Here is a 20,361-nt window from a genome sequence, read left to right on the forward strand (position 1 = left end):
TGTGCACAATAAACATTTTTAGGGTTTCCTGCATTTCTCCATTTCTTCTATAGCAATCCCACTTCCAGATGCCTCAGATATACGGCCCCCAGAATTCTCAGCCAACAAAGCTGGCTGTTTGCAAATCTTTTTATCAGTTCCATATAGGCTGGGGAAGACTGTAACTGTAACAAGGATAAATGGAAAAATATTGCTCACGTAAGCATTTGGCAACAATGCTTACGTGAGCAATATTGTTATATCAGTAGAGTGGACTTGATAGAAGATAAAAAATGTTCAACAGGATGTTTACAAGAATGATAATGCCATGTATTGTACAGCTGCCAATTCCTATATGGACACTGATAATGCAAAGCGTGATGTGATACTCATTTGAATAAGTGTTAACATTCATAAGAGACTGGGGTTGCTGTAAGTACACAAAGAGCAGCGGCTGTACAGTTGGCTACGTAAGGTAGCCCTTAGATTATGGTCTTTTAAGATGTTTTCTTGCACTAAATTCTGAAATGTCTCAGAGCAACCACGTTTAGAATTAGGCAAAGAGGATGTTGACTATGGATACATGTTTTGGACTTTGATTTTGCACACGTGAAGAAGTGCCTAAATCAGCAAGAATTGTTACCGTAATTGTGGAATGTACTTCTGAGTAAAGCCTCAGTGCAGCATCCATACACACCAGATGTTAACAGAACTGCATTCTTAGCTAGGAACTACTGCATTTTGAAGAGAAATTCTCGGGACATAATTTTTATTTCTTCTTAAGGGTGTGCAGTTCCATAACTCCTTCCGTGAAGTCGCAAAGAGTCAAGCCCTACTCAAAAGGAGACTTAAGAAAATAGGAGAAGCACTTTAAAAACACAAAAAAAGCTTTTTATTATCCCTATAGTGGCGTCAAAATGTGTTCCCATCTAATTCCAGATTTCTCAGCTCTTGTCTCATCCATAAGCTCTAGTCTGGCCTCTTGAATCTGCAAATTTGAAAAATCTAATGCAAAATTTATCTAATCACATACATTAAGAAGAAGAAAGCAGGATCTGACCATATTACTCTTTTTTTTTCTATACTTTGTATTAGTAATTAACCTTCTCGCAGAGAAGAATATACATTCCTTAAATACAGTCAGTCACAACATTTCAGTCAGAAAAATTCACATTTTTTTTTTTCACACAATAGATTTATCGGTTCCACAACAACTGGACCAGTTTGTTCCTCCATTGGCAACTATCTTGTAATTAATCTCTCTGAACTATGAAGCCAAGAGGGAAAGTTGGAGTGGAATAAGTATGCTTCAATCATGTACAGATGGAGACGATTGGTGACTTTTTCCAACACAAACTTTGTGAAAACAGTCCTATCTCCCAGGGCAAGAAAGGCAACAAGCAACAGCCTGTGCTTCAGACACCGCTACATTCCTTTGTTACTTTGGCAGGGTTTGATGGCAGAAGGATGAGTCTCTAGGGGTAATAAAAATCCCTGCAGAAACCTGTGCTTATCACATAACAGGAAAGATCCAGCAGCTGCACCTTGGAACCAATGTTGAGGGAGGTGTAACTACTGCCAATCAAGATGCTTCAACTCTGATGGTGGCTAGTTCAACGTCTCACACGGATTCTTGCTGGATGCACATTTCCAAGTCCATTTTGCCCTAAATGGCTATTTCACCCTCAAGCTAAGGACATGGAAATCCAGATAAGCTTCAGTTGTAGGCCTTAGCTAGGTCAACAGAATGGGTGGCAAAGATGAGCATTTGATATGTCTGTTGTGTCAGTTCCTCCCTGCCTGACTTAAGGACCAAATTGTCCCTTAAACTTTTTTCTGTGGCTTAGATACACTTCTCCGACAAGTCCAGAGCTTCGCTGGGAAAAGTGACCTGAAGGGAGCTGCCTTTAGGAGTGCTACTCCCACTAGGCTTTAGTTCACTCACCAAAAAGTGAGCATTCTCACACTCTTGCCCCTGAGAGGACTCTGAGGTGTGTGAACTCCGTAAGGTCCTTATAGATGTAGTATCTGACTGAGCCAGGCAGCTGCTGGTTCCTGGTAACAGCATTCGATCCCCGACCGTCCTTTCACTTGGCTCCAGCGGGTATAGCAGTGTCTGTGAAGTGCTGCTGACCTCCCTCAACTCTCGGGAGATGAAGGAGGGTGAATGGCTGGCTGTGACGGAGGAGGTCCGGCGACCATCGGCCCAGTTGCAGTTGTTACCTGAGTGCTGCCTCCGAGCCCCACCAATGCGGCAGAAGAGACACTTGACCTTCTCAATGGCTTTGCTCAAGACTGTCTTGCGCAGCAGAATGTAGACCCATGGATCCAAGATGGGGTTCACCGAAGCTATACGGATAGCTTGCAAATCTGGGTTCTGCTGGATGTCTCTTACGATATCTGGACGGTACAGTTGGTTCACAAAGACCCGGACCTAGAGGAGAAATGAACACATGTGTAAATAAACTCTATTCATAATTTGATGATGGAAGGCCAGGCTGACTTTTCAAGGCCTAGTGTTGGCTTAGCATCTGACTGTTGTAACAGGAAGAGAGAAGGGAGAATGGGTGAAGTACATGGCATTCTGCAACGTGAGATGAGAGCTATTTCCAGAATGGGAAAAAATTTCCAGCCACTTGATTTCAAATAGAGATAAAAGACCTTTTCCCCTTTTCCAGTTTATCTAAGTTACTAGAAAACCCAAGGGTCAATTAACCTTTTGTGAATTATTTTCTGAAAAACTTGCTGTCCCTGCTGTATTCTGAATCCTGAATTTAAAGCTCTGAGGTTTTTTGGAGTTCTCATTTTCATTTAATAACAAACTCTTAATTCCTTCTATAACCAAATCTGCTATTAAGTGTGTTGGGTGTGTAAGGAATGCCAAAATGTGCCTGTGAGCCATTCTGGGAGATCCAGCCAACATGAAAAGCTCTAATCCCACACTTGCCACCACCCCCACCTCCATAAATACTTCTTTGGAAACAAAATTAGAGCCATTTTTCTATCTCACAGGCAAATTCTCTTTCAAGCACAGGCCTAGAACTGTGGATTCTTTGAGGTTGGAACACAGCTTTTGCTGGAAGACTTGAACACTCAACAAAAAGTTGTTGCTTTTTTAATACCTTCCAAAAGGTGCCTGTGGTAGCTTGTTAAAAGTTATTTTCTTGACAGACAGCTTCCCTGGAATGAATTTCTTTTTTCCAAATAAAGAAAGAACATGATGATGCACAGTAAGTACTCAATTATGCCCTTGACAGTCTCTGCTGCCACTTTGGCAAGTCTTACTAAAATACATTACAGAAATGCTGGCTGCAATCCCACAAACAGTTTCAACAAACGCATAAGATAGCAGCGCATAGGAAGTGAAGCCCATGTAACAGTTTCCATAGGTGGCTTGTTGATCTGTTTATTTATTTTATTTATATTCTGCCTTTATTATTTTTATAAACAATAGCAGCTTATATCTAACGCTGTGTCCTTCTCCTATTTCCTTCACAACAAACCTATGAGATGAGTTGGACTGAGAGAAAATGACTCGTCCATGCCTAAGGCAGGATTTGAACTAATGGTCTTTCTATTTCTAGCCGATGCCTTAGCTGGTGGACCAAACCGGTTCTTGTTTCAGCAAAAAAAAAAAAAAAATGTTAGATGACTGTGAAGATTTTCAGTCAACCAGGTAATGATTGTTGCAAAGGAGCTTCCTCCTCCAAAAGGCAACTGGACTTTGTTTTTTGGTTGAAGACATTTTGCTTCTCATCCAAGAGGTTTCTTCAGAAGTGAAGAAGCTTTTTGGATGAAAAGCAAAATGCCTTCAAGAAAAGAAGTCCAGTTGCCTTTTTGGGGGAAAAAAGCACTGTTTGAATATTAGATGCTTTTATGTAGAGGTTTGAGCCTGAAAATAGCCCCAAAATTTTTCTTGTGATCCTCAATGCTTTCCACTCAAATTTAAGAGCAATTTGCCAAATATAAGAAACACCATTTCCTGCTGAATTAAGTTACATGAACAAAGAAATCAGATACTACCCACAACTTAAATTAGAAAACGACAAAAACATCCTGAAACATGCCCATTTGTGTGGCATTGATACGTTGCATTTCTCCTGTGTGCTTTTAATAGACAGCCATGTGGAATCGGCTAGAAGCAGACTTAGAAGTTGATACCTGAGCCTTGCAAAAGACAAAGCTGCTTTAATGATTTGAGAAAAGGTGAATTGTATGTGTGCTTGTTTGTTGCAAAGCAGCTCTTTCAAAATCTTTGCCCAGCCTGCTAACAGAAATAAATTTGTGAGCCTGCTAACTGAAATAAATTTTCAGACTTCTATATATTTTTTAAAAATAACATGCACTTGTTACCATACAATTTGTAAATATTGATCACTGTACTGCATATGAAGTGGGGTCTGCACACTTCGAAAAACGTTTGAAATTTTGGATTTCACACAAGCCCCAAACTTAAAAAGTTGGGCAATTTAAATGAATGGCAGAGAGGTTCTGGGCAGAAGATTTAAAGAAATTCTCTATCTTATTCCAAGTGTGCACATTTGGGAAATAAGCTGGACTTTAGCAGTTGTGGGTTCCACTCAAATTTAAGAGCAATTTGCCAAATATAAGTGGAAAGGGCTTGTAAGGACTGTAGGATATGCCAATTTTATCTCCCCAGCTGGAGGAAAATTGCTGACTACAGAGGAGAAGATCTGGTAGGGAATTTCCCCATTTCTTTCCTACTATTTTCAGAGATTGGTTTCTTTGGCAATGGGAAAACCCAAGATCAAAAATACCAGAAGTGGGAGAGCCTACATAATTGCTCTTCCTTTTATTTAATTTTTTTCAAAACAAGAACCCTTACAATTTGTAATTCACAAAATTTAATAATGATGGAGTTCTCAGAATTGTCCAGTGCTTTGCAGCTTGTGGAGATAACTTGTTATCTTGAGTGCTCAGAAGCTGCAGCCTCTGACCCAGTATGACTGTTGGGTAAATTGCAGATTAAGCTGTGTTTCAAATTTAACTCTTGCTAGGTGAACTTACGCAACTACCAATATCAATCACAGCCGCCTATAGAAACAATACGTTAAAAATGATGTTGATCTTTCTACTCCCATTCTCAGCCTTGTGCATTTTACCATGCTGGAAATCAAAGATTAATTTCCAAAGACTTTATATTTACTTTAAAATATCATTAGATGTACTGTATTTAAAACAGCATGCCAAGGGTTTTTCTGCCCCTGCAACCATGCATTCTGCCCCTCAAGATTGAGAGCTGAAGAGTTACTTGAATTGAGTCCTGAAAGTTGAGTTGAGACTTGAAAATAAAAGCCTAATTTCCACTCTCTCGTGACAGAGGAGTTAAATTAACAATCCTGCACAGACAAGGCTTCCAAGCTTTCCTCCTAATCATTGAATAGGTTGCATTCATCCATATGCACCCTCCTTACAGGACAAAACCAAGGCAATATTAGTGAACCTTTTAAGCATTAGAAAATGTGAAGTACTGTACATTATATTTGTTTTAATTAAGTCTGCAAGCTTTCATAGTAAATCATGGATGCCTCTGCTAACCAAAAGAACTGGAAGTTATATTCATATAGGCACATATGGATACTGGTATCTAATCATACCAAGGAATGAGAAAGAAAATTTATAATAATCATAATAAGCTTTGTTTATTAAACTGTAAATCATTGTAATTGCAATTATGAATATATATCTGTATCTATATATCTCTGTCTATCCAAGCCCAACTTTGAAAGAATAAGACTTCCAACATGCTTTTCTCATTCATTTTCATGTTTGCATCTTTCATAAGCAAATATTAGAGTGCTATTTTAGAACTCTGAATGTCAATAATTGAATTATGCCACCGGCTGATACCACCTGAAATGTACATTTGTTAATCTTTATGTGCTAAAAGGTTTCTTGTTCTTTAAATATGACTCTTAGATTTTGTACATGAGTTGATTTAGTCCAATTATATTTTGACTAACCAACTGACCAGAAATTTAATTGGCTGAATATTACTGGTCAGATTTATAACCACTAGATGGCACACTAACTACATTTCTAGTAGTTTCTTCTCTTTCCTGCTATCTAATTTGAGAAAGCATGAAAAAGATAGAAGACAATTGATTACCATTAGATCTTGTTCTGAATCGTTCGGGCAAACCCAACATTTGGTTTTATATAGAATAAAAGTGGTGACAAAATAAAACAAAAATAATTTAATTGAACAATTAGAATATGCAAATTCATGTCAGGTTTTTCATCTAATTCAGAGTACCGACAGGATTTAACTGAAGTAGCAATTAACTTTTATTAATTTGTTTACAAATAGATTACTATATATATTACTATAGCTTAGATTAGACATTTCAAAATAGTGTTTTGGGAATCTCTAAATTCTTTTCAATTTTAACCAGAAAAACCTTAGTGAACCTAGTAATGGTGAGACAAATTTTTAAACATTTTCTAACATTTGTGATATTATCAGTAATATACATATTTTAAAAAGCAGGGGAGAACATACTATTTTATACATTCAATTTTACTTCAAGTTTTTTTTCTTTTTCTTTTCATGAACAGCAAGTGTGATATTGGGAACTAGGATAACCGAATAGAAAAAGGAGAACTGTAAAACAGCCTCTGATGTAAAACCAAATAGAATTTGAGATTCCTTGCTTGCAGTTCAAAAATGTTTTATTGAAGTAGTGTTTTTCAACCTTGGCAACTTTGACAGGTGCACTTCAACTCCCAGAATTCCCCAGCCAGCTAATCTAAGCTGGTTGAGGGATTCTGGAAGTTGAAATATATCTCTTTTAAAGATGCCAAGGTTAAGAAACACTGTATTAAAACAAATTGAACCTTGTTTTTAATGCAGTTGTAGGTATCTAGATTTCTAAGCCAAGTCATATCCACAAAAGGAGAACCTCTGCATTACAACCCTAAAGCAGACCAGAGCTTTTGCTGTGACTATTTGTCAAATACATTTAAATAAATAAAATAAAAGCTGTATATGTACCCTAAAGCCCTTCTCTGTACCTTCTTAGAATATGGCCATTTAACCTCTCACAGAAATTTCACAGCAAAAGATAAGTTCTTCTTCAGTAGACTAGTTGCTACAAGAAATGTTCTGTAGAGGTAGACATTTCAAAAACAATGACCTGGGGAAGTAATAATTCTTCGCCTACGCTTCTTTGCAATTAACATTTTCAGTGGGGAAAATGGAGGAACTATTTAGAGGCTTGCCAAAGACTACAGTACCTGTAATTCCTAACGAAAGATAGAGCCAATTCTGAAAATCAATCCAATCCAATGGAGTATTTGCACTGTCTAGTTACTACATTGATAAATAAAATAAAGTACAATGATGATTAACCAAATCCCTCTTTCTCTTCTGACAAAAGCTACATTTTATCTTACAGTTATATGGTTCCTGGGCTTTTCTTTCTCTGGGGTTTCATCAAAGATGGAGCTTCAATGTTTGGTGAAACCTAACATTACTATATGGAAGTCTAATTTGATCAAGGCTAAAGGTAATATGAGAAGGATCAGTTGAAACTCCCTCTTTTTATCTTATGGCAGATTCTACCCATCTTGAGGGATGTTGTGGAACTGCCATGGTTCAAGCTGGCTGAAAATTATGGCTATACTAGATAGGAAACATGGAAGCTGAAATTAAACCAAGTTTTGGAATTATCAAATGTGCTGCGGTTGTCCTATATAAGCCCACAAGCTGTATTCTTCAGAGTGATGATCAACCAACCTGCCTGGCCTTTAATAGGTAAGTAATTTGATAATTAACAGGGAATGAGTAAAAACATGTGAAAAAGTCATTTCCTCAAGTTAAATGGATAAATAATGCCTTAGTATATAACAGTTCATAATCATATCTAAATGAGTGATAAATACTGTATTGTCTAACAATTAACTGACAAGTCATAAAATAATAGGGGGAAAGCAGGATTGCCAGCACAAATGACCCCAAATAAAGGATTCTGGACTTTTCTTTACATTTATACAGGGCCAAATGTAAGAAAGTGTCCTTGGTTCTTTCAGACCCATGCTTAAGCAACTGTCACTATTTCTGAAGACTATACTGTGGCCGGAAGAGCTGATCTGAATTTCTTACAATTATGGGTAGCTTCCTCTTCTCCTTTCTAAACTACCATAATGAAATTGTCTGATACAGTAATTTCTGCTTCATTTCATAAGGACTCCAGGGAAACTGATTTATGGTTTAAATCCCACTTGTTACACAAACAACGAGTACACTACATTTAAAAGCCTTCTGGTGAACAGGTCTTCTGGCAATGTGGATCCAGCCGTTGACTGAATTCCCATTGCATTGTAATGGTTTCCCTCAATGTTTCTCAACTGTGGCAACATTAAGCTGTGTGGATTTCAATTCCCAGAATTCCCCAGTCAGCAAGATTGGCTAGGAAATTCTGGGAGTTGAGGTCCACACATCTTAAAGTTGCCACGTTTAAAAACCACTGGTTTAATGGATCACAGTAGAAGCCAGCTAGAGAGAAATTCCAACTATTAGGATGCCTAACTCAAAAGTTTCTCTTTTTATGAGAAAGCTGACATATCCTTCCCAACAGAATAAAGCACTCCAGTTTGGGAGATGTTTCAGGGAAACAAATCTCCATATCAGAAAGCAAAGTTCTACTCAAACTTTACTGTCAAATTCGCTTGATCCAATTGCAACTTAATCAGTACAAATGATTAATACATCCATCCACTCACCTAGAAGAACTGCGTAAATAGCAGCCTAAAGCAAGAATATGAACTTGACAGCAGGGCCAGCATCTAACAGAAACTGCAGTATAGCTTCCTCCAAACCAAGCTTAATGGTTTGGTGACTCCATGGGTGCCTCCATTTATTTTTCTTGGCAATAATACAGGAGCAAATCATCACAGACTTTTTCCAGAAAGTTCCCCCAAAAGCTAAGTGAGATCAGATCTGATTAGTAGTTTAATTGGGAGAAACCCAAGAAATTCCAGGACAAGATAAGTCGAACAAACAAAGCAAAGAAAAAGAAATACAACTATTTCTCCATTGCCTGGCAACAATATGATGAGTAGGAGTCAAACTCCATTTGAGACAGACTTTACTTTAATCAGATGTAATACTAGTTGCAGCCATGGGTAGGAAGGGTATACATAATTTCCATGATAAATTTTAAAAACAGGCATGTATTTTCAAATGATCCCACTGTTTAAAAGTATTATTGGAATGCTAGATTCTTAAAATATATTTCTGGGCTTCATCCATGTTGGAACTGCCACGCTTTTACAGCTCAGACCCTAAAAGCAACTATCGTTTATTTCTCCAAAATGTAAAAAAAAGTGTTGCCAAAGAAAGAACATGTTACTTAGTCTTCTCACATTGATTTTTTGATCTTACATTTTGTAGTAAATTATATTAATGCAGATATTTCATGCTGAACTTTTTTTTAAAAAGGGAATCCATAGATAGGCCTCAGCTTATGACCATTCATTTAGTGATTACTTAAAGTTAAAATGGTGCTGAAATAACTTACGACCAGTTTTTACAGTTAGAACTCTCAAAGCATTCCTGCAGTCACATTATCAAAATGTAGGTTCTTGGCAACTGGCATGTATTTAAAACAGTTGTGGGGTCACGTGATCTCCATTTGAGACCTTTCCAGACAGCTTCTGACAAGCAAAGTCAATGGGGAATCTGGATTCATTTAATGACCATGATGAGTCACTTAACCATGGCAAAAAGGTTGTAAAATCAGATGCAACTCGCTTAACCACAGCCTCACTGAGTGACAGAAGTACTAGTTCCAATTATGGTCAAAAGTGAAGGACTACTTGTATAATGTCTCTCTTAGCCAGGTTTCTCGTCTCTGAGGCTTTTCGCAACCCTTCATATTTGATGCAATAATACATTGAAATAATAACAATAACAACAACAACAACAATAATAGTTTGGATAGTAGTGGGTTTAAAAACGTTATTTCTCCTTCGTCCTTTTACAATATGCAGATGCATTTACTGTGGGCCCGGTGAACATTGGCATAGATTCTGCTTTAGCCTGAGGGAGCCTGAGGGCAGGACAAGAAGCAATGGGTGGAAACTAATCAAGGAGAGAAACAACTCAGACCTAAGGAGAAATTTCCTGACAGTTAGAACAACTTGCCTCCAGAAGTTGTAAATGCTCCAATACTGGAAGTTTTTAAGAAGAGATAGGATAACCATTGGTCTGAAGTGGTGTAGGGTTTCCTGCCTAGGCAAGGGGTTGGACTAGAAGACCTCCAAGGTCCCTTCCAACTCTGTTAGTTTATTCTAGCTTTAGGCAGCTGTTTTTGCAAGCTATACCTAATTCAATCCAAAAGCATTGAGCCTTTCAATGCTGTAATCCTGCAAATAGGTAAGATGGAATGAAGACATGGGCAGATCCCAGATAAGTACAATTTATATCTGCTACATATTTAATATTTTTCTTCTTATATTTCATATAACATTGCAATTGACCGGAATCACTGAGAGACCGTAAGGACTTTCCTGCCAAATATGGCATTAAGATCTCAGCCTGCCTATCTCTGCCTTGGCTGATCAGTTTTGCCGGGTTAAAGTTCTCAGATGATTTCAAACAAAGTCCCCCCCCCACCACCACCTCTTTTCTTTAAAAATCTAGTAGTCCAAGGAACACAGAACTATCCTCTATTCTTAAGTTACTTGCTGCCTGCTTTCGACAATCAGGATCTAATCCCCAACATGACCAGCTACTGAATACATGCAAAATCAATTCTACTCAGTTTCAGGAAAGAAGAATGCCAGTGCTGGATGAACTTGATTCCTGGGGAAGTTTGTATTCAGGATTCCATTACTGAGTACTCAGCAAATAAGACAGGAACTATTTTAATTGAAAGGCAGCCTTGGGGAAGGATGACCCTTTTTCTCAAGTATCATTCCCCCACCCTATCTGAATTGCCTGAGCTCCCAGATTGGGTGTGAAACATGCCCTGAGATTCCTTCCAAACACGACAACGGTCTCCCAAATGTCTACACAAGGGCACCGAGAATAAACTCTGTGCTGACTGCAAGACCACGGGTCCTCTATCTAGGTCCAATACATATTTTGAAGTCTTACTAATAGTACTATGAAACAGGCCATATCATGAGTCAACTTCCAACCTCGGATGAGCTGATATCCAGGAAAAAGTATTTTTCCCTTCTAAGTGCACACCTAAAGCATTTCTTACCAAAAAAAGCTTTTTTTAAACAAAAAAAACAAAAAAGCAAAGTTGCCTTCTACAGCAAACAAAGGAGGAGCTATCCACAAAATCTTTACATACCCTCATAAAATTCTCCTCTATCGCATTCCAGTACACAGCTTTATATAGGCAGCTAGTTAATATTAAGCAGGAAGACAATTTATAAAGTAACCTTTGCCCAGAAGATTGTGGTGCCTCTTTAGTCCTCGACTTACGATCCCAGTTGGGGACCAGAATCTCCATGACTGAGCAAGTCGGCTGAGAGAGTCACGCCCAGTTTTATGAATTATTTTGCTGTTGTTTTCTGCTTTTAAGCAAATCACTGCAGTAGCTCAAAGAGTCAGGCTTCCCTTGTTGACATTGCTTGTTGGACACTGGCTGGGACAACTGGCTGCAAATGGCAATCGCAGGGTCCCCGGGAAATTGCAATTGTCGTGAATACGTGCCAGTTGCAAGTCACTTTTTTCAGTGCCACTGTTGCTAAACGAATGGTTATAAATTGAGAACTAAGTTGTAAACAATCACAAACTTGGGCTCCTCCAGATGTGCTGTGATTCAGGAAATGGCTCTTTTCTGATCACGACTCCGGCTGACCACATGAACATCTCTATACAGATTTCTGGGCAATGATAAAAGCAGTTTTTTCCCAGAACTGTTTTTTTTTTAAACTTTTTAATTTGTTTCTAGATCCAATCCCCAAATTTCCCATTTAAACTGTTCAGCTCTGCGTGCTTCTGAAATATGCATTGGCTCTGCATGCAAACCAGCTAAAAGGGGTTTGAAAGATCAACTAGAAACTATTTTATTTCACTATCAAATTTCTTGTCTTTATATACAGAGTGGATATAACAGGCTCTTCCATCACACCTTTGTCCCCAGTTCATTACCACTTCTTAGGGACATTAAAGACTCTAATATGCCTAACATTAACAGAACTTGTACTGTCATGGCTTTGCCATCTTAAACTAAAATGCATACAACTGATTTTTTTTATAGTTAGAAAAGTTTCCATACATTTAAACACATATCTTGAGAAGAAGAAAATAGTTTCTATATTCTGATGACAGAGCAATCTATTTTAATTTTCTATTTTCGACAAAAATCAAGAAGGCACCACAAAGCCTCTGCTATTTTAATGCATCTGAGACATAAAGGGATCTGGGCTTCAATCATGTACATCCAATGTTGTCATTTTGGACACACACCATACCTGCCTTCTGTCAATGTCTTGCCTATTAGAAATGTTAATTGTGCCTCAAATAATAACCATGAGATTCTCCAGGTTAGTGTACCCCAATCCCAGTCATTTCAAATTGGTGATATTCATTGGAGGTAGTTTGTTTGTGGCAGGGTAGAAAAGGTAGGGATTAAATTCATAAATGAAGGGGAAAAATTAAAATGTGTTTTTTAAACAAGTATATATACAAAGCTTTCCTATTTCAAATGGAGAAATTATGAAGGCTCTGTTCACTTCTGTTCCTTGACCAATTTCTATAACCTTCACTATAATGAAATATCAGATCTGTCTTTTATTTGACTTTTATTTGAAAATAAGGGTAAAATGTCTTTCAGAGTGAAGTTCATAATTTCTAACATGTATCGATTCTCAGCATGTCTCAATACAGAAAACACTGTAAGAATCTGTATTTGGGGAATCCATTGGAATTTCAAATACACATATGCAAATAAAATCAAATAATATTTTCGAGTGTTTTATTTGTTCTGGTCTTTGACTATAATTGATTTGATTTGGCTCATATGCATTGGCAGTCAATTCCCAATAGCAAATTCTAAATGTTAACAATGAACAGAACACTAAATTTAGATTAACAAAGTACACAATGTCTAAATAAATAAATTGTAATATTTCTTAAACAGGATGGTCTGGTTCACATAATATTTTAAGGCACTGGTTAGGTGCATGACCTATTGAATCACAAACTCTCCAATTTATTTTATTTTAGCCTAGGTCACTGAGTGATCCCAGTCGATGAGTAGGAAGCAGGTGGATAGGCCTAATATGAAGTTCTGATATTCTTAGAGTCCCATAGAGCACCAGTTGCAGTCCTCCAATGTGTTATTCCAAAATAAAGTGTGTGTACTGATAAAATCTGGGTTCAAATTCCTGTTCAACAAGATAATTCATTGAGTCAACCTCAAAAGTTACTGTGAGCATAAAGCCAAGGGGAAAACAACTTATATATAGCTCTGAAATCCTTCTGTTGGATTCATACAAATGGTCCTGACAATGAATCTTTGACTGTTTTAATTCACAAGTAGAAATAACACGTTTTGTTATGTTTTCTATGTGCTTCCCCCTCCTTTTACTTTCCCCAACATAGTTTGTTTCTATATGATTAATTTCATTGCTGAGATTATTAAGAAATGAAAGGAATGAGTTCGAGAGAGTTTTACAAATTAAATTTACTTACTGTTTTACTATGTTCATAGTCAATTAACCCTCTCTAAAAGGCATTGAGCACGACAACATTCATTGTTTTCCATTCCTCCTGTTCTTTTATTTTTATTTTTTTAAAATATTGTTTACTGAAACTTTTTTGTCAGGTGCTTGAAGACAACATCTTCCCTTCAATACAAAATTCTGCAAAATTTCATTGGAGTATTGCTCTGCAATATCAGGAGCACCCTACACGTATCTTCATATAAAAAAAAATTACTACCCACAGGCACTGCTGAATTTGGACAAGTCATAGTTACACTGCTATACCCATTTATTCATGGAATAAACAGAGTGATTCAAATCATCTTCCTGTTGTCTAAGCTTCTTCATAGGGTCACTGCAAAGATAAAGCATGTAGACCCATATCATTTGATACATAAATACCATGCTGAATACAACACCTTAAATTCAAAATAAATAATCAGCAATAAATTGACTCTCATGTTATTAAGTAAGCACCTCTAAGCATTTATATTTGGGGGGGGGGGGATTTAACTGTATTCAATGGGATGCAAACATGCATGTGGACTATTTGTCCCGACTTGGCATCTAACTACTGTTTCCAATAGACAATTTGGACAGTAATTTCTTATGTTCTATTTCAGTCTGAATCAGATGGATTAAATAAGATCCCTACTGGAACAAATAAAAAATCCATCCAGTCCAGCTTCCTGTTCCCATAGCATTTACCGTATTTAATGTAAAGTATTTTTTAATCTCCTGCATTATGCAACACTATCAACTAACAAGTGTTTTCTTATCCATTATCATCTTCTTTAGATAGAGAGACTTCTACTTTATTTGTATTTGTCAATACAGTTGTCAGACACTTGGCCACAAATTCCTGTCCTCAGGTGTCTTAATCACAGTATCTTGAAAGTTAAGAGAATTCACAAATGTTGGTTTGCCTTTGTGGTCTTAGATTCTTTTTAGCATTCTATGGTATGAAATGCTGAGGAGGTTTGTGAGAAATGACCCTCCTCCTTCTATTAATGTGGAATGTGTAAAAAGCATGAAACGGAAGAAAATATTGTTGTTTTTCACCCGACTGAAAAATTTAGAGGAATGAATCCGGTCTTCTAGAGGTGTCTATTATGGAAAGCATAAGCCACAAGCACTTGCCCCAAGCTAACCAACAAATGGGTTTATGATAATGCTTTAAGGACTACTTAGCCACAATCTGAGAAGATCCCATACCAGGAGTGTGTCACAGCAGAAAGTAGCAGCAACTTCACTGAACTTGTAAAAACCAAGCAGATATAGATCCAATCAATAATTGGATGAGAGACCGCTACAGCGCTGTAGACTAGCTTAGAAAACAACATTCCCAGAAGCAAGAAATCACAAGCCATAATTGCAAGGGTGTGTTAGGCAGCCATATCAATTAGTTGGATCACAATTCAAGGAATATCTTATGTTTACCCTTTCTGAAGAATAAGTAGACTTGACCACTTTGCACTGCAAATAGATGTGACAATATAACTGTTTCTCCATGTTTAAAAGTCCTGAAAATTTAAGTCCTTTCCTAAAGTAAGCAAACAGTTGAAACAGAAACAAGTAGTGTAGCTCAGTCCTAAATTTACTACATTCAGAAAGCTTTTATAAGCAATTTATCCAAAAATAGCTACCATGTCAAAATGTGTGGGAGATTCCATCATTGCCCACTTCACCATCATTTAGCTTTTAGTAGGAACTGATATTTAGAATATATAGTTGGAAGAAACAGGTAATTCAATATTTGTACATATTGCAACAATATCAGAAGGACTGAATTATTATTACATTATTGATACCAAAAAAACCCCACTTGTGTGAAAGGAGGAAGTGAGCCCAATTTTAGCTGCAGTATTTCCCATCCAGAAGCACACACTTCATTAAGCGCAATTTCCTCTTTTCATTATCAGGCTACTACACATGAAATCTCCTTGTTCAAGATGAGTCTGAATAGTAGGGGATTTGTTTTTCATATCTCCCCCCTCTGGGCCATTTCCATGTGAGAAAATAACAAGCACTACAAGAAAACAATTATCCTTAATTTGCTACCAGATCTTTTGTGAGGAAATTACCAACCACCCTTTATGTTTACTTTCACAGCTTAAAAACAGGACTCGTTGTGTTACTAAGTCAAAGATCATAGAGCAAAATGTTGTCGTTTTAGTAAGAAACACCAATGGAAAGGTGTACAGTTACACACTGAAGAACATGACCTGGGCTACTTTTAAAATGCATTGGTATCACAGACCAGGTATTCATAGCTGGATTATTTTAGTTATGTAGCAAAACTGGCCTAACTAGTAAAATTATAGCATCAGTTGAATAACTCAAGCTTGTGGTTTGCCCAGTCTCTCTTGGACATGGGTTTCTCTGCTTTTACTAACTTCTTGTTGGAAAGCAATTTTAGATTGTCTGTTGCCTACAAGAAGTCCCCTCTGCTATATCCAACCATATTCTCCATGCTTCTCTCCAAAGGATCACTTAGCTTATAGAACGAAAGGGAGGGATAATAGCAAACATGCCTTGTCAATTGTTTAATATATCCCTGCCAAGAAAAAGGAGCTTGTTGCATTTTATTGGAAAGTTTACAAGTGGGGGCAAGTCTTAGCTAAGCCCCCAACTGTTGTTACTCTTTCTCCCTTCCTTGGAGTCAACTGCGAAAAAGAGAATGCCTACAGCCAGGCACAAAACAGTTATCAAAGTTGTCCATGCAACAATAAATAACTGCATGCAACTGTCACAGCGCTATCATTGTCACAGGAAAAAAAATCTTGCTTTACTTGACGAAGAACACTGCTAACATTTTTTTCTTTTTAAAGTTTTGGAAAAAAGGAATTGGGAACCAGTCTTTATCAGACTGTTAAATCTTTTAGCCTGATATACATATCTCTAATAATTAAAGATACTTTAACATTTGTTTGCTTAAGTGTATCTGGGGACTTTATACTAATGCTTTGAACACTGAACTGCAAGCAATTCCATAGCGTTTGGCTGAAAGGTTTTGCAATTTCAATATGCTCTACTTTAAGCCACACCTTAATCTGTATTTCTATAACATCCCAGGAAAGCAACTTGATTTTTTTAATCAGTCTATCCAACAATCCATTGAAATGAAGAAATTTGAATATAAAGCTGCAAGGCTATGCATCTGAAAAATAACTCCTAAAAACACCATGATACTTTTGAAGAAAGTGAAGGTATACGATTTTAACGTCAAGTAATGTGCCACAATTATTCTGTGTGTGGATTGCTTGCAAATTGCATAAACCATTTTCCTGCATGAGGCTAAAATTGACCATCATGAATTCCTTTAAGAGATTGGCAATAACGGAGGTGTTTTGGGATCTTCTCAGCTGTTATGAATAGGTAAACAGCTAAAGAGCAGGTCAAAATGTTTCTTAGTGTTTTGTTAGCATCGAGTCAAGAAAAAAGAACTGAAGTGAGAATAGTCTCCTTGCTTTTGCCGGGCTAAAAAAGTTTTAGATCACATGTGTGACAACTACAAAAGGAAGGAACTTCATGTTTGCAGCACAATCTTTCCTTAAAGGACATTAATGATAATATTGGAAAGAAAAGGATAAGCAGATTACTCACCACTAGAGGAATGGAACAAATCACTACGACCAAGGAAGTGGCAATGAGCAAGATGACCATCTGGATTTCTGCACCAGCCATGCGCCGGAAGCTCCTGCGCCGGCGAAAGTCTGACAGGCGGTTAGTGGCGTGGTCTGTCCCCAGGGAAGTGCGACGCATAAATTGCCTGTGCATGCGGATCAGGGCCATGCACACCAAGATGTTGGAGACCACCGTGACCATAATGAGGAAGGAGCTGAAGCCGGCATACATGTACGAGAAAGCAGCATGGCTGGATATGTTTGTCTGCCAGTCTATGAAGCACCAGGTATACGGGTACTGGAGCTTTGTCTTCCCCAAGCCCATGTTTGGCATGGCACAGAAGAGGACATTGGAAACGTAGATTGCGAAAAGAGTGAGGGCCGCTAGTTTCTTATCCACATAATGGCTGTAGAAGTAGGCATGGTTGATGGCCAGGTACCTCTCTATGGACATGGCGCAAATGATGCTGAGTCCAGACAGGCCAAAGAAGAGGAGGATGAAGCTGCTGTATTCACACAGGGGTTGGCCACCAGGCCATTCCTGCTTCAGATATGTAGCAATTGTCACCGGGCTAACCAGGCAAGTCCCCAAGAGGTCGGTGACAGCCAGTCCACAGACCAGCGTGTAGAAGGTGGTCTCTTTCTGCTCCTTCCTGGACTTGCAAAGAACCACGATGGCTACGAGGTTCCCCACCACTCCGAAAATAAACATGACCATGGGGATGGTCAGGGGTTTGCTGCTCTCAGCTCCTGTCCCGTTGGAGGAGCTGTTGGTAACGGGGAGCATGGTGGAGTTCAACGCCATGGCAAAAAAACCCAAAACAACACGGAGAAGACCAAGCAAGAAAGCGTGGATAAACTACAAGGGTTAAGGGTGCTAAAGTTCAGTTTGGAGAGGAAGGGAAACAAGAAGGGGGCAAACATAAGGGAAAGGGGGAAACCTGCATTTCAGAAGGAGAGAAAAGAAGAGTTTGGGAGTTATTCTTATTTCAGAAGCCTGGGGAAACAGTAGCCCCAATGCCTCAAATAATAATAATAATAATAATAATAATTCTGCAGGTCAGGAAGAGGATCGCGGGTGGGTTTCCTGCCTGATTCTTTTGATTCTTACTCCTCAGATTAAAAACCGGACCTCTCTTGTCACGGCAGGGCTTCCCCACCCGTCCTCTGGAAAAACTAGCGGTTGTTTCTTCCTTCTGTCAGATCCCGGAGCGAGGGTGGCATCTGCGAGCAGGTCAACGTCCCATAGGTTTCTTAGCCAGGGCTTCGCGAAGTTGGAGAGGTTCGAAAGTTTCGCGGACCCGCCGGTTTCGAAAGGCGCTGTCCCAGGTTCGCTGAAGGCGGCGGCGGCAGCAGCAGCGGCGACTCCGCCACTCTCTTCTCCCTCCGCTCCGGCGGTCCGATCACGGCGCGGCGGATCTGGCGGCGTTGGCAGCCGGAGCCAGAGCGATACATCTCACTCCGAGTCTCCCCATAGGAGAGGAGCTGGGAAACCGGGAGGGGCGTGGGGCGGGTCCGGGGATGCGGAGGATGGAGGTCCCAAGTCAGCCTCGCTTCTCCCTCACGCGCTACTCTCTCCGAGCGCGGCGCTTTGAACTCAACTCCTCTACGGAGCGTTTGCCACTTCGGCTCTTTTCCAACGTCTCGGCCAGGGAGGCTCCGCCCACCCCGTCCCCCCATTGGTCCAAGCGGGCCCGGAGAACGAGAGAGAAAGAGAGAGAGAGAGAGAGGCGCGGTTCGGAGGGGAAGGGTGCTCTGTGCGCGCGCGGGGAAAAGGGACTTTTCTTCCAACCGGTGTGGCGCGCGACTTGAACGTGACTGTCACTTCGGGAAGGGGCGCGGCGAGTGGGGGCCGGGGTGAGGAGTCGTGGCTGCGCGTGACGTTTCGCTCCACGTTCTCCGAGTGGATGCTCTCTCTCTCTCTCTCTCTCTCTCTCGTTTATACTTACTTATACTTATACTTACTCATGTTTATACTTATACCTATTATCTTGTAAGTGATTGACAAATCAAATAAATACAAAAATAAATAAATAAAATAAAAACCAGGACCAGGATGACTGAGAGAATCTCCATAGACCAGGGGGTCTTCCAACTTGACAGCTTTAAGACTTGTGGACTTCAACTCCCAGAATTCCCGAGCTAACATGACTGGAGGAGGAATTCTGGAAGTTGAAGTCCACAAGTCTTAAAGCTGTCAAGTTGGAAGACCCCTGCTATAGACCAGGGGTCTCCAACCTTGCCTGGTGGACTTCAACTCTCAGAGTTCCTCCTCCAGTCAGTTAGCTCAGGAATTCTGGGAACTCCATAAGTCTTAAACTTGCCAAGTTTGAAGACCCCGGGTCTATGGAGATTCTCTCAGTCACCCAGGTCCTGGTTGTCCCAAAGAAGCTTCTGTTGTTGTTTTTTTTCAAGAGGCAACTGGACTTTGTGATTTTCCTTTGAAGATGTTTTGTTTCTCATCCAAGAAAGTCTGGTTGCCTCTTGAAAAAAGGACCTTTGGGACAATCAGGACCTGGATGACTGAGAGAAACTCCATAGATCAGGGGTCTCCAACCTTGACAACTTTAAGCCTGGGGGACTTCAACTCCCAGAAAACAGGGAGAAAACCCCTTTGCCTCAGAAGTAAATGCCCTGAAGGGTGCAATGTGGGGCTTAACGTTGGAGACGAAGGGATTTTTCTCCCTGCTTTGAAGTTGTGGCTGAATCTTGGGTGGTTGGGACCCTGGAAGTCCATAGTTTCCCAGGAGAATGGGGACTCCAAATGGCGGGGGAGTGTGCAAGTGGAGGGAGAGATGGCTTCATTCTTGACTTGGTTTAGTCAAAATGCCGACTTATGACCACAATTGAGCCTGACGTTTCTGTGGCTAAGCGAGACATTTGTTTAAGTGAGTTTTTCCCCATTTTGCGACCCTTCTTGCCATGGTTGTTAAGGGAACCGCTGCGGTTGTTAAGTTAGTGACACTGTTGTTAAGTGAATCTGGCTTCATCATTGACTTCGCTTGGGGGAGGGTCGCAAAAGTTGATCACAAGACCCTGGGATACTGCAACCGTCATAAATATGAGT

General features: G+C 39.4%; 1 protein-coding gene across 1 annotated transcript; it reads right to left on the reverse strand.

Moving 5' to 3' along the window:
• Positions 1–848: 848 nt before the first annotated feature.
• On the reverse strand, positions 849–18,938 carry PTGER4 (prostaglandin E receptor 4). Its single transcript, XM_026715985.2, has 2 exons — positions 17,275–18,938; positions 849–2,413 (listed from the first exon to the last, which is right to left on the reverse strand). The coding sequence occupies exons 1-2, from the start codon at positions 18,097–18,099 to the stop codon at positions 1,823–1,825; spliced, it is 1,416 nt and encodes a 471-aa protein (XP_026571770.1). The 5' UTR covers positions 18,100–18,938; the 3' UTR covers positions 849–1,822.
• Positions 18,939–20,361: the final 1,423 nt, after the last annotated feature.

This window comes from Pseudonaja textilis, chromosome 2 (genome assembly GCF_049901715.1).
Source record: "Pseudonaja textilis isolate UNSWEBS1 chromosome 2, rPseTex1.2, whole genome shotgun sequence".
Classification (NCBI taxonomy): Eukaryota; Metazoa; Chordata; class Lepidosauria; order Squamata; family Elapidae; genus Pseudonaja; species Pseudonaja textilis.

Bases quoted from the DNA above. Each gene is read 5' to 3' on its own strand.
- PTGER4 (XM_026715985.2), bottom strand. From the start codon at position 18,099: ATGGCGTTGAACTCCACCATGCTCCCCGTTACCAACAGCTCCTCCAAC. The intron at 2,414-17,274 runs GTGAGTAATCTG...TTTCTCCTCTAG, and splicing joins TTTGTTCCATTCCTCTAGTG to GTCCGGGTCTTTGTGAACCA.